Raw genomic sequence first — 13,454 nt, 5'->3', positions numbered from 1 at the left:
CCATTACAAAAAATAGGGTGCAAACACCCATATTTAATAAAAATGTCAAGAGAAAAAGATTAGTTTTGAAAAGAAGGTGCACAGAAAGAATTCTATCTTCATCAGCATCAGGGCCTGGGGTCATTCATCAATTCTGACCCTCCAAAAAAGGCAAGGAGGAAATAAGAGAGGGCAGGAGGGGGGAATTTTTTTTTTAAAAAGGAAACAAGGAAAAACATCTAGATCTAGGGCCATAGTCTTCTGCCTGGCTGGACTATTTACAGAAGTTAATTTTTTCCCTAGCAATGAATGATATATATGATCCCTATAGATTGTGGAATTCAACAAATCAGAAAGAGGGGGAACAAAATCCCATAATTCCAGGCACTAAACAGCCAATCCTTTGCTGGGATTTGGTGGCATCTAGCGGCTGACTCAAGAGGTATAAACCTCACCCAGAGAACTTTCTGGAAAATTAACTGGTGCATAATTGCCTGAAGGGCACTGTGCTTGGAGATCAGGACAAAAAGGTAAGAGAGCCTCAGCCCCTACAGAAATTCGGAGTCTGTATAGATAGATAGATGGATAGAGCGCGAGAGTGAGAGACTGAAGAAGGCTGTTACATACAGATATTGCTGGCAGAAAATTGTGTTTGTGCCAAGAGAACTGCACCCAACTTTGTAGGTGGGGGATGGGAGAGGATACTAGAGAACGGTAAAGAAGCTGCTCCTTGGAATTGCTAATACGGGATTGGGAGGGTTTGGCTCCTAACTGAAGAACTATGGTTTAGAACAGAATTTTGGCAACAAAGAAAAACGTGGGAGGAAAGTGTATTTTTAGGGTCTGAAATTAAATCGATAGGAGAGACCAAAATATTTCTGGTAAAGGTTCCTTATTGGTTATGGTCGCCTTGACTTATTTTCCTTTTCATTAGAACAATTTTCAAACTCATAGAAAAGTAGAGAACATTCCATACACAACGCGCGTGCATGAGCGCGCGCGCACACACAGACACGCGAACGCGCGCGCGCGCGCGCCCCCGCTTTGGGACACACACCAGCCCCAACACTAAGTCCCAACGCTAGGGGCGCACCCCTGAGCACACCCACCACCTCCAACACCACGAGGACTGCCGCGCGCGCGCACACCCTAACCCCAGAGCTACGGGAGCTCCCCCGGGCACAAACACAACGGCCCCAATACCACACCCCCACACCCCTCACACACATTAAAAACCCCGCTCTGCTTTTTCTTTTTCACTCCGAGAGTTGTGCAAGAGGTTGGGGGGCGTGGCCCCAGGATTGACCTCGCGCTTCCCCACTCGCGGGAATCTTAGCTCATTTCCGCCCATCCTGTTTCCGCAGGCCACGTAGACACTTCCTTTCCCAGTGGAAAAAAAAAACCCATAATGCCTCCCTGCAGGAAAAAAAAAAAAAAAGAAAGAAAAGAAAAGAAGAAAAAAAAAAAAAACTCTGGTCAGGGGAACTCTGGGTCGTGAAAATAGGCCACGTGAACACCCTGCCCTATAGACTTATGACCCAACGGCTGTCGCGCTTTTGGTGGGCGGGCTAAGAGCCTAAGAGGGCGAGCGTCATTGGCCAGAGCGCGCACTAAAGGAGAAAGATGATTGGTTTGCTTCCAGCCTTAACCGTGAAGAAGCAGGTTGCTAGCACCCGCCTTTACTGCAGCGAAGTGTCATCGCTGACGTGGTAGGCCTCGTCCAATCATTTGGTTATGGAACATTCTAAAACTTAGACAAGACGATTGTGATTGGCTGGAGAGCATAAGCCCGCCTCCAGGGTGACGTGTCTGCCTATGGATATCAGTTGCCAGAGAAACCTGGCTTTACTATGGCGGTTGGAGGGACGGCGGTGGTCACACGTCGGCTGCTGGAAAGAACTGGATTCTCGTTTCAGGTTTCGGGGTGGGGGTGGGGTGAAAGGGTTGATGATTTCTTTTTATTGCCGCGTATATAGACAAGATTATCATATGGCTTTACAACTGAGCAGAGCCTCATTCAAATTCCTACTCGCCAACGCCCTGCTTGGGCTGGCTCCTGTTCTTTCCGTGTCTTGGTTTCCATGTTTGTAAAATGGTGATAATAATAGTATCTACCTCAGAGACGTTTACCTCAGAGGCTTGTACTGTGTGTTACTGCGTATAAGACAATACCAATGCTGGCTCAGAAAAATATTCGCTATTCTTGTGGAGTGAAAAACCGCGTAACAGAATGAGAAACAATATAAATTATGTAAATTCGTTCATTATACTGCTTTTCCTGCCCATTAACTTCTTCCCTAGGAGAAATTCGAGTTATAAAAGAGACATATCAATTTTTACCGCTGAAATAATTTACTATTTGAGAATTAGCTCAAAATAGCGGGGATTGGAATTTTCCATATTTAAAAGTTTAAAAGGGGGGGGGGTGGTGAGGGGAGATGGAGAACGAGAGCGATCAGGAGATGAACCACATGCGATGAGTAGGCCTTGTTTGGATCCTGATTTGAACATACCAACTGTAAAAAAAAAAAAAAAAAAAAAAAAAAAAACTGTTTAAGATGCATCGGGAAAATGTGAAGACAGGTTTGATGGGGTTTTTTTTTAAAGGAATTGATGTCTATTTTTAGACGTTATAATGGCAGTAATGGTTGTTTTCAAATTGTCTATCTTGTAGAGATATATAGGAAAATATTTGCGGATTAATTAATAAAATGTCTGGGAATGACTTCAGATACGTAGATGACTGGTATTTGCTTCAGAATCTCAGCGGTAGGGGGAAGTGGGGAGGGGTGTATAGATGAAACAAAATTGGCCCTAAGTTAATTGTTTGAGTTAAGTGATAGGGCATATGGGGTTCTTCATATTACTGTCTTCCTTGGTATATGTTTGACATTTTCCATAATAAAATACAGAAAATCAGCCATTCGGTTTGCTTAAAAAAATCGGAGTGGGGGGGAGCAGTGGGTGGGGTTATAGATGAAACAAGATGGCCTTCAGTTGGTAATTGTTGAAGCTGGGTGATTGTTGTAGGTTTATAATACTCTTCCTTCTACATTTTTATTTATTTGAAATTATCCTTAATAAAAAGTATAAAAAAGACAGTTACTTTATTGAAAATCAGGATAAATGTACAGTAAAGTACATTTGAAAATACAACTACAAGAAGGGAAAAAGAAACATTTGCACATTATTTATCAGCTATGGTATCCTTAGTGTGTGATAAAATGCACTGGTTGATAAAAAAAGGTTCTCATATCTTTTTATTTTATGTCCTTCTCTGTCCCCTTCTTTGACCTTCCAGGCCATCATCAGAAAAGCTAAGTTTGCTGTATAATAAGGATCAGAAGATCTGATCCTGGTTGCAGAATCATCCCTGATTACAGAATCTGGGTGAGTGCCTCTCTTCTCTTGGCCTCAATTTTCAAACAAGATAGTTCCACATAACCTTCCTAACTGCCCAGGAATATTTTGAAGATTAATAAGCACCTATCTGCAAAAACACTCTAAATTCTAAGAAGGGAAGGATGAGGCTAAGTCCAGTAGTGCTTCCAGTATAGTAAGTGCCTAAACAACAGAAGGCTGTATAATGTTACATTCTTTGATAAGAAATACTACAATATTATTATTATTATTATTATTATTATTATTATTATTATTTTAATTTTGTTTCCTCCCATGTACAGCATAATTTAGTGGTTAAGGGTAAAGACTAACTTCTTTAATTTGAATTTTGTCTCTGCCACTTACTGTGTGATCCTGGGCAAGATACTTAACCCACTTTGTCCCTAAATTTCTTCATGTGTAACATAAAGATAATTATTCCTATGTCATAGGATTTTTGAAGGGATTACATGTAAAGTACCAGGACAGTGCTTGGCACATACAAGTGTTTGCTTTAATAATAATTATGGCTTTGTTAGTCCTTCTGGTACATCCTGCTTTACACACACATACACTCTTACACTTCTAAAAGCAGTGAATAATTCTTTTTGGAAATATAAAACAAAATTAATACTGTTGGTTTCTTTCCTGATTTTCCAGAAGCAGCAGTTAACACTAGAACTGAAATCTGAAATTATGACTTCTGGCTTATCCTAACAATCTAGAAAGATATTGAGTATATTGATCATATTTATTTATAAGGGAATTTCCAGGAGCTATAATTTTAACTAGGAAGTCATAAACATATTCAGTCTGCTAACTGCTTTTCTGTCATTCCTCCTTTGTCTCAGACTCAAACAATAATGTTAAACATAAAGGAAGTGTTCCAAGATCCAGAAGAGAATGGATATAAATTAACTGTAATGGTATATGTGCTTTTAAAGGTTTATTTCAACAAACCATAGATGTTTACACTCATTTGTGACACACCCACACCAAAAATGTTAGCCTTTGGAGTCTGCATTCCTAAATGGCCCATTACTTGCATGAGAAGATGAAGGAAGGTTTTTCCAGTCACTTGAAAGCTTCATTTTCCCATGGAGTCACTATATTTTCCTTATTTTTTTTCCCTTCTGAAATCGAGGCTGCATAGGAGGGCGCTGCCCTGGTGGAAAAGATGCAGTAGATGGGTATGCACACCCACAGAAAAAACACCTATACAGAAGGCCTTTTGGAGAATGATTAAGGGCAAAAGGGAGGGAGGTGGGCTCTTAGGCCAATAGGAGCTCAGAGAAGGCAAGGTCCAGAGTATCCTGAAATGAAAGCCTCAAAGAGGAAAAGAATCTTGACCTATGCCTCCAAGGATGGGTAGAACCTAAAAGTGGGGGGAAGGAAATCAGTCTGAATGGTGTGCCTACAAAATGTATGATACACAGTGATAATTCACTGAAAAGTTCAGCTATGTGTGAGATCCAAGGATAAGAATAGATCAGAATATGATTATGAATTTTAAATCTATATTTTAATATAAATTTTGTCATGTAATTGACATGTGAATATATTATCCTTAAAATGAAAAAGTTTAAATGTTACAGAGTAGGTTCGAGTTTCCATTTCTTCACCACCCCTGATTCTCTTAACTTTCTCCAGAGTTAACCACTATTATCAGTCCTTCTAGATCTCTAAATTATGTATCTGTTTAAAAACATATATGGATATCCATATATAAAATACTGTTCTGTGTTTTCTTTTACATAGACTTGGTATGCTCTAGGTATCGTTTTGTAACTTACTATCTTTATTTAGCTAATTGTCTTGGCTGTCTTCATGTCCATTCTTAGAGTTCTATTTAATTCCTTTCACAGTGGCATTCTTTTAACTAGCATGTTAATCCATCTCATGGGTAAAGCACATTTTATCTTTCCAAATTACTAGTGATAGTCCTCTAGGTTGATTCCAGTGTTTTTGCTACTTCAAATAATACTTCCAATAGTCAAACATAATTGGAAACCATTTACAAGTGTTATTCTAGGGTAACATTTATATCTTTATGATAATTAAGCCAATGTGATATTGATGTGAGAACAGAGGTCTCCATGACAGACCAGGTGACCTAGAAACAATGATAACCTTTAAAAATTGAATAATCAAAAATCATTGGGAAGAGAGTACCTTAAGAGACCCATGTTCATCTAAAAATTTAGAATGTTCTATAATAGCATTTTAAATCAGCGGGGAAAGGATGGCCTCTTTAATAATTAATATTAAGAAAAGTTATATATTTGGAAGAAACTATAAAAATACCAAGAAATAGGGGCGCCTGGGTGGCGCAGTCGGTTAAGCGTCCGACTTCAGCCAGGTCACGATCTCGCGGTCCGTGAGTTCGAGCCCCGCGTCAGGCTCTGGGCTGAGGGCTCAGAGCCTGGAGCCTGTTTCCGATTCTGTGTCTCCCTCTCTCTCTGCCCCTCCCCCGTTCATGCTCTGTCTCTCTCTGTCCCAAAAATAAATAAAAACGTGGAAAAAAAAATTAAAAAAAAAAAAAAATACCAAGAAATATAGGAAATCATTTTTAGAATATTGATTTGGAAGCATTTTACCTAGACATAACATAAATGCCAACGTTCACAAAGGAGAAGGTTGACATATTTGTGTATGTATACACACACACATGCACACAGAGACCCACTTAGAAGGAAAATGAGTTTGGAAAAAATATTTCCAACATACCCAAGAAAACTTAGGATTTAATTATTAGAAATCAATAAAGAAAGCAAACATTCACATAAGAAAAACATCACATGAATGTATGAGAGATGCTCAATATCCCACATATTAAAATAAAATATTACTGTATACTGGATAAGCAGAACAAAGTTTTTTTCCAAAAGATGTTTATCCACTGTTGCTGAAGGTGTAGATGAATGAACTTTAAGGTTTTTGCTGGGAGTACAAATTAAAGCAGTTCTTTACAAGTTGAATTTGCCTCTATCTCATCAGAACAGTTCCACTTCTGAGAATAATCCTGAAGTCCCTAATTCTCTAATATATCTGTTCACTTACATCTATTACAGCATTTCTGTAATAATGAAGTATCAGAAACACCCTAAATGTTCATTAATAAGGAACTGGTTAAATTCTGGCACGGAGATTATACAGTAATGTGGATATTAAAAAGAATGACAGATGCCCATGTTAAAGTAGGGAAAGGTATGGGGCAGTAGGTCTCACTTTGCCAAGTCAAATATAAAATACACATTTGGTTTTAAAGGTATGTTTTGTGTGAATATGTATATAAAATTTGAAGTCCTGCACACTCCTGGGATTGGGGAAGGGAAGTAAAGGGAGAATTCCAACATCATTATGTGTGTTGGTATTTACACACATGTAAAAGAAATATTACCCCAAAATAGTGCCACAAAATTAACTATCTGGAGAAAATACAGGCTTTTCAGTTCATAACTTACAAAGTAAATTCTGGGTGGATTAAGGAATTAAAATATAAAACATCCAATAAGATGACCTGTTTTAACAGTGGAAGGAAAAACTAACATGTCATTATATAAAACTTTAAAATCATAACATCAGACACTATAAAAGCACACTAGGGGAAATAATTTGCCCCAGAATGACAACTCTTGATAAAGAGCTCCTATAAATGTTAAAATCACTATAAGAATCAACTGGGCAGGGAACAAGAGCCATATATGTATGGCCAATTAGACACCTTAAATGTTGAAGCATCACTAAGAAGCTGAACAGCTAAACATTTTATCAAATTTTATGAATTTTGTAAATGAGACTAGCCACTGCTGACGAGAGTATGGGTGTGATAGTTTTACGCACTACTTGTAAAGTTGGAAATTGGTATAGCATGGGGGAGTAATTTGATAACCTGTTATTCCCTCTTGACCTACTACATCTGCATTTGGAAATGTTAATAGGAAATGAGGGCAAAAATGTTTTAATAGTTACTACAGGGTAAACTGAGGGGGAATCACTTTTCCCTTAAGGGGGTGGTTTAAGGTATGGCCATTTAATAAAATACACAGCTCTCAAGATCCTTGCGTATTATAACATTGTATGGGAAAAATGAGTTGTAGTTACAAACTTTTTTAAAGGAAAGATCTAGGATTTGATACCAGTATTAGCTTATATCTGTTTAAATATTTACACAGAAATTAAAAATAGAAACCTAGGGCAAACCTACAAATGTGTTTTCTCAAAGTCTAGCCTACCCTAGAGCTGACCTGTAGAGAACAAGTGAAAAAATATTTGATGATTTGTCCCTGATTTGCCTCCATTTTCTTCATGTGTTGAATCACTTGCTTTGATTCACTGTTGTATACCCACCAGGGACCTAAGTGCTGCTCCATAATATGTGAGATAAGTATAACACAAGGCCTGTGACAAATAGGGATTAATGGTGTAGTTCTATAAGTAAAATTAGCATCAGCTTCATATCATACTGGAGATGGGAGAGAAACGGGCTAGAATTGGAGATTTAAGGAAGAGATAGGATTTCTGTGGTATTTAGATGAAGGAGATGAGGGAGCATGATGGGAGCAAAGAGTAGGCATGCTAAGTCAATAAACAATGTTAATAAAGCCTGAAACTCAAACTAGCGAATCTACAGTGCAAACTTTTTAAATGGGTGTGCACAGCACATCTATCCTTGATCATGGAGAAGTGTTAAACTGGTAAGAGTGGTACAAAGTGGAAAGCTATCCACAAACTTGTACTACAAGTAGGAGCAGACATCTAAAGGACAGGTATTCCCTTCCTTTGATGTCTGGTTTCTGACTTCCAGGTAGTAGTAATTTGATCTGTAGGATATTCAAATGAAAATAAAGGTACTGAGACAATTCCTAGAAAGGCTGTTTCCCTGGCTTTATTCACTCTGGTCACAAACCTTGACTTGTGGTACATGTGTTTTTCTGTATAATGGCAGATGTTTCATTGAGACTTCATATGAGTAATATAAGAATTTGTGGAGAATGACAACTCACCCAGTTAATCAAACAGGTAGAATTCCTTTTCGTAGTTTTCCTATGAATGAATATATGTGATTAATGCCAAGGATGTATGGTAGGTTCAGCTATCATTTTCAAGTTCCTCAGTAAGGAATTGCTAGTACCAGTGAGACTTCCAAAATACTTCCTGTCCAGCCTGGCCTTACTTCTGTTTTACACAGTCTGGCTGGCTGGCACTGGGCCATCTTGCTTTCTTTAGTTGGTATTTTAACTGTCCCCTTGTTTTGTGAAAGCTCTGCAATATAGCAGTTCTGAGGTGGATTTTCTGGATTTCACCTATATTAACTAAATTCTCTTAAAACGTCAGATACTGTGTCCCTTCTGTCCTGGTCACAATGACTGTTTTTTTAGAAAAATATTTTTGTAAGCGTGATAGCTTGCAATGTATGCCATGACACACTAGCTGTTTTCTGATCCTTCACAGAATGTGTCTGTATATCCCTCTCAGCCAGAAGGTTTCTGATTCCCACAGGGTCAGTAACTGTATTTACAGGTTTTGATGCTCTCTGAGAGCCACCTTTGTCCTTTCTGCTCAGAGCTTTGTGCCCTTTTAGTTAGAGGATATCATTTGCTTAATGAAAGCTCTAGCACCCAGGTCTGTCTTCCTAATAACTGGTTTCCTTGATTCAAACCTCTGGTTGTCTAGCATTTCTTACCTCTTCTTTCCCCCCATCAGGGTTTCCCTGATATCTGCTCAACATTGTTGAGGTCTAGGGATTGGTTGAGGGGCTTTTTCTGTGGGTGAAAGGCCACAGTTACCAGAGAAATCTGGTTTAAGGCTGATCCACCCTCATCCCTCATTTTTTCCCAGAGATTACCCTGATTTTAATCTGGTATTTATTCATGTAGATACTTTCCTATGCATTTATGCGTATCAGTTTAAAACAGGAATTTGATCACACTCACTGTTCATAAGAACTGTGTGAGACTGATAGTTATTTTTCAGCCTGTGCTATCTATCTCATAACGATCCTATTGTACATACTATGCATTATGCCTGTTTACCTAATAGTACAGAATTGAATATCAGAACCATGTTGGTACATGGTTCTCTTAATTCATTTGAATGTTCTTCCATAGTGTGCATACGTAATTTATGTTAGAAGAAAATTTAGGTGTTCCAGTTTTTCAGTATTAAAAATGCCACCGCAGTGAATATCTTTGTATCCATAATCACATGTATTCCTGTAGCTGTTGTTTAGCCACGTTGTATACAAGAAGTTCTTAACAAGAACCTGTGAAGGCTAGGGGGTAATTTGCTTCGTTCCATAGATGAGAAAAAGAGGCCAAGTGAGCTTACATATCTTACCTAAGTCCTCACAACTGATAAATGGCAGAGCCTAATTGAAGTAGAAGTATGTCTAACAGTGGAGCTCATATATTTTCTCTGATATTACAGTCGTAAACCACAGTCATAAAATAAGATTACTTTTTTCTGTATTCTTTCACAAAAGTTCATCTTGACAGGTATCTGTTTTCCTTTCTAGTTTGTGTCTCCCACCTTCTCCTTCCAGACTATCCCAGGAGATCTAGGAGGTTCCATCTAGGAAAACACTAGGAGTTCTTGGAAAGGAAAGAAGGAAGAGGATTATGTAAGTCAAAGAAATTACTTCATCTGTCACACTGTAAGAATCATAGAACACTGTTTTTTTTTCAGCTTTACCTTATTAGCCCTCTCTGCTGCATTTTATCCCAATTCCTTCTTGAAACTCTCAACTTCTTTGGCTTCCAAAAGAACATTCTTTTAATTCTTCTGTTGCTGCTCTGACCATTTTTGTTTTGTTTTTGGTCTCTCTGCTCACCCCTTATACGTCAGTCTTTTAGGTTTTTCCAGTATTCCATACTTTGGTTCAGTTTTTTTTCCTCTTCATGAATGATTTTGATGGCTTTCATAGCTTCCAGTAACAGCTATATGATTACTCTCAGATCTCTATTTCTGGCTCTGACCTTTAGCTGCGTTTTAAAGTTAAATATATAACTGTACACCTCACACTTAATAGATCCAGTACTGAACTTCTTTCCTCTCTAATCCATTTCCTCCTCTAGATGCAGTTTCATGTGATAATACTAATGACCTAATCATTCATTATCAAAACCTGGGAGTCATCACTGACTTCTCCCTCACTGATATATCACTTCCTCCAAGTGATTTCAGCTAATACTGAAAGTTGTGTGATGTACCATTTCTTGTTTACTACTAAATACTATGTGCCTATTACTATCATTGTACTAACCTCATTGTTTTTTAATTGCCACTTTAGATACTTGAATCCTTAACACCTAGCATAGTAGCTGTCCCAAAGCAGATGTGCAATAATGTATGATAGCTAATTCAATGGATGGATTACTTATTTCCTATTATTTTATGGCTGTTTCTAAACTCATCATTAAAATCAGTGTTTTTATTAATTCATTAATTACCCAGGCTTAAAATTACACAGCTACCTTTGACTCCTCCCTCTCCTTCATTTACCAAGTTTTGTATTCAGTTTGTCTGGACTCTGTCATCACTCTAGTTCAGGCCTGCCTGGACTTCTACAGAAACCTTTACTGTTACTCATTTTGCCTTTAGTCAACTAAAGTTTATCTTGTCCTTTTTCCTGTTCAGAGTGTTGAGTTTGACCTCCACTGCCTTGTGTAGTTTCTTTTCCATTTTAATTCATCATTTGTTTAAAATTATAATCCTGTCTTTTCGGTGGCACCAAAAAACTAACTTTTGGGCAAGTCTGATGAGTGATTGGATGGGTAAGAGTAGTGGTTAGTAGTGAAGATCAGAAAAAGAGGGTGGAGGTAGTAAGTCACTGATACATGATCCTGAATTAGGATTTGAGATCCAAATTCCAAGAGAATAACTTGTGTTGTACTAAGCACAGTGTGTTAAAGGTCACTATAGAAAACAAACAAGTAAAATGCTTTATGTATTACAGTGGTTGGAATAAAAACAGGGTTGAATGAGTTCCAGAAAGCAGGGTTCTCAAACTCGTGGACAACAATCTGCAGAAGAAGACAACTTCAAAAAACCAAGTAGAAGCAATATGCAGAGAAGTAAGATGAGAGGGGCCTCTTCAGGAAAGAAGACTGCTGGTTCACAGCAGAAGAATGTGGAACCAGCTCTCCCAGGCAGATGGGGGGGTCGCTCTGCAGAGAACCCCCCTTCAGGATCAGTGAGGAAGACAAGAAAGAACAAACAGAAGACTCCTGGAAATGGAGATGGTGGCAGTACCAGCGAAGCACCTCAGCCACCTCGGAAGAAAAGGGCCCGGGCAGACCCCACTGTCGAAAGTGAGGAGGCATTTAAGAATAGAATGGAAGTTAAAGTGAAGATTCCTGAAGAATTAAAACCATGGCTTGTTGAGGACTGGGACTTAGTTACCAGGCAGAAGCAGCTGTTTCAACTCCCTGCTAAGAAAAATGTAGATGCTATTCTGGAGGAGTACGCAAATTGTAAGAAGTCGCAGGGAAATGTTGATAATAAGGAATATGCAGTTAATGAAGTTGTGGCAGGAATAAAAGAATATTTCAATGTGATGTTGGGCACTCAGCTGCTCTACAAATTTGAGAGGCCCCAGTATGCCGAAATCCTCTTGGCTCACCCTGATGCGCCAATGTCCCAGGTTTATGGAGCCCCACATCTACTGAGATTATTTGTAAGAATCGGAGCAATGTTGGCGTATACGCCCCTTGATGAGAAGAGCCTTGCATTATTGTTGGGCTATTTGCATGATTTCCTAAAATATCTGGCAAAGAATGCTGCGTCTCTGTTTACTGCCAGTGATTACAAAGTGGCTTCAGCTGAGTACCACCGCAAAGCCCTGTGAGGGTCTAGTGACCACTCACTGTTATGTCTGGTATCTGTAAACACTCTTTTGGTTCTTAGTCTTTTTCTTGTATAATTGATGTTCTTTAAAATTGTTATGTATAACAGGGCTTATGTTTCAATTTTGTTTTCTGTTTTGTTTTAAACAGAAAATGAAAGGAGTGCAAGCTCCTTTTCTCATTTCAAAGTTGCTACCAGTGTACGCAGTAATTAGACAAAGAAGAAACATTCAATAGAATATTTTATTGCCTAGTTGACAACATTGCTTGAATGCTGGTGGTTCTATCCCTTTGACACTACACAATTTTCTAATATGCGTTAATGCTCCATGACAAAATGCCCTGATTCCTAGTGCCAAAGGTTCAACTTAATGTATATACCCGAAAACCCATGCATTTGTGCTCTTTTTTTTTTTAATGGTGCTTGAAGTAAAACAGCCCATCCTCTGCAAGTCCATCTATGTTGTTCCTTAGGCATTCTCTCTCTGCTCAATTGTTGAAGGATGGTGGTTTGTTTCATGGTTTTTGTATTTGAGTCTAATGCACGTTCTAACATGATAGAGGCAATGCATTATTGTGTAGCCACGGTTTTCTGGAGAAGTTGATATTTTAGGAATTGTATTTCAGATCTTAAATAAAATTTGTTTCTAAATTTCAAAGCAAGTATTTTGCAGTGTGCCTTCAATATTACTGAGAACAACAAGTCAGCGAGCCCAGGAAAGCTCTAGATGATATCAAAGGAGAGTTCTGACTCCTGGTGAAAGAATTCCTTTTTCTTGGGTGTGGCAGCCAGGAATATGCTGTCATGCCAGTTCCCCTCCCCTTCCCTCAGTGTGGCTTCTCAGAGTGTGATTGCTTTCAGTGCTGCTTGTAAGAGCCAGTTTTGTTCCTGATGCTGCTTGTCCCTATGAGTTGGGCTGGTATAACAGGATATTTAGTGGGTACTATAACAGTCCCTTACCTTAATACAGAGCGTTTCTCTTTCCCACAAAAGGAAACATGGGCAGCCACCTTCATATATGATCAGAAATACTTGTAGATTTTGGACCAAGGATGGCAGCTTTCCCTAGTTCCAGCATTGGGGTTATAGTCCCTGTTTTTATAATCCCTTAGGACATAACAGTGGGAATCTATAGAATAGGGGATTTACCAAGGAGGATTGATGTTGGATGCCTATGATTATAAATTTATTCTAGGGTTCCCTGAGTGGCTCAGTCGGTTGAGCATCCAACTTCAGCTGAGAGTCTG

General features: G+C 38.7%; 1 protein-coding gene across 6 annotated transcripts; it reads left to right on the top strand.

The window, feature by feature from the left end:
* Positions 1 to 437: 437 nt before the first annotated feature.
* Positions 438 to 12,869, top strand: MORF4L2 (mortality factor 4 like 2). Of its 6 annotated transcripts, none has more exons than XM_045471965.1 (4): positions 439 to 509; positions 3,281 to 3,369; positions 9,905 to 9,982; positions 11,318 to 12,869. In XM_045471965.1, the coding sequence occupies exon 4, from the start codon at positions 11,342 to 11,344 to the stop codon at positions 12,206 to 12,208; it is 867 nt and encodes a 288-aa protein (XP_045327921.1). In that variant the 5' UTR covers positions 439 to 509; positions 3,281 to 3,369; positions 9,905 to 9,982; positions 11,318 to 11,341; the 3' UTR covers positions 12,209 to 12,869. The 6 variants fall into 6 exon arrangements, with proteins under 6 accessions (XP_045327923.1, XP_045327921.1, XP_045327919.1 ...); XM_045471963.1 differs by having other exon boundaries at positions 9,878 to 9,982; XM_045471964.1 differs by lacking the exon at positions 439 to 509 and adding an exon at positions 1,767 to 1,895.
* The last annotated feature ends 585 nt before the right edge of the window (positions 12,870 to 13,454 follow it).

This window comes from Leopardus geoffroyi, chromosome X, assembly GCF_018350155.1.
Source record: "Leopardus geoffroyi isolate Oge1 chromosome X, O.geoffroyi_Oge1_pat1.0, whole genome shotgun sequence".
NCBI classification, from domain to species: domain Eukaryota; kingdom Metazoa; phylum Chordata; class Mammalia; order Carnivora; family Felidae; genus Leopardus; species Leopardus geoffroyi.
The sequence above is the reverse complement of the archived record's forward strand: the minus strand, read 5'-3'. Positions and strand labels throughout refer to the sequence as shown.

Coding starts and splice junctions, on each gene's coding strand:
- MORF4L2 (XM_045471967.1), top strand. CDS start 11,342: ATGAGTTCCAGAAAGCAGGGTTCTCAAACTCGTGGACAACAATCTGCA.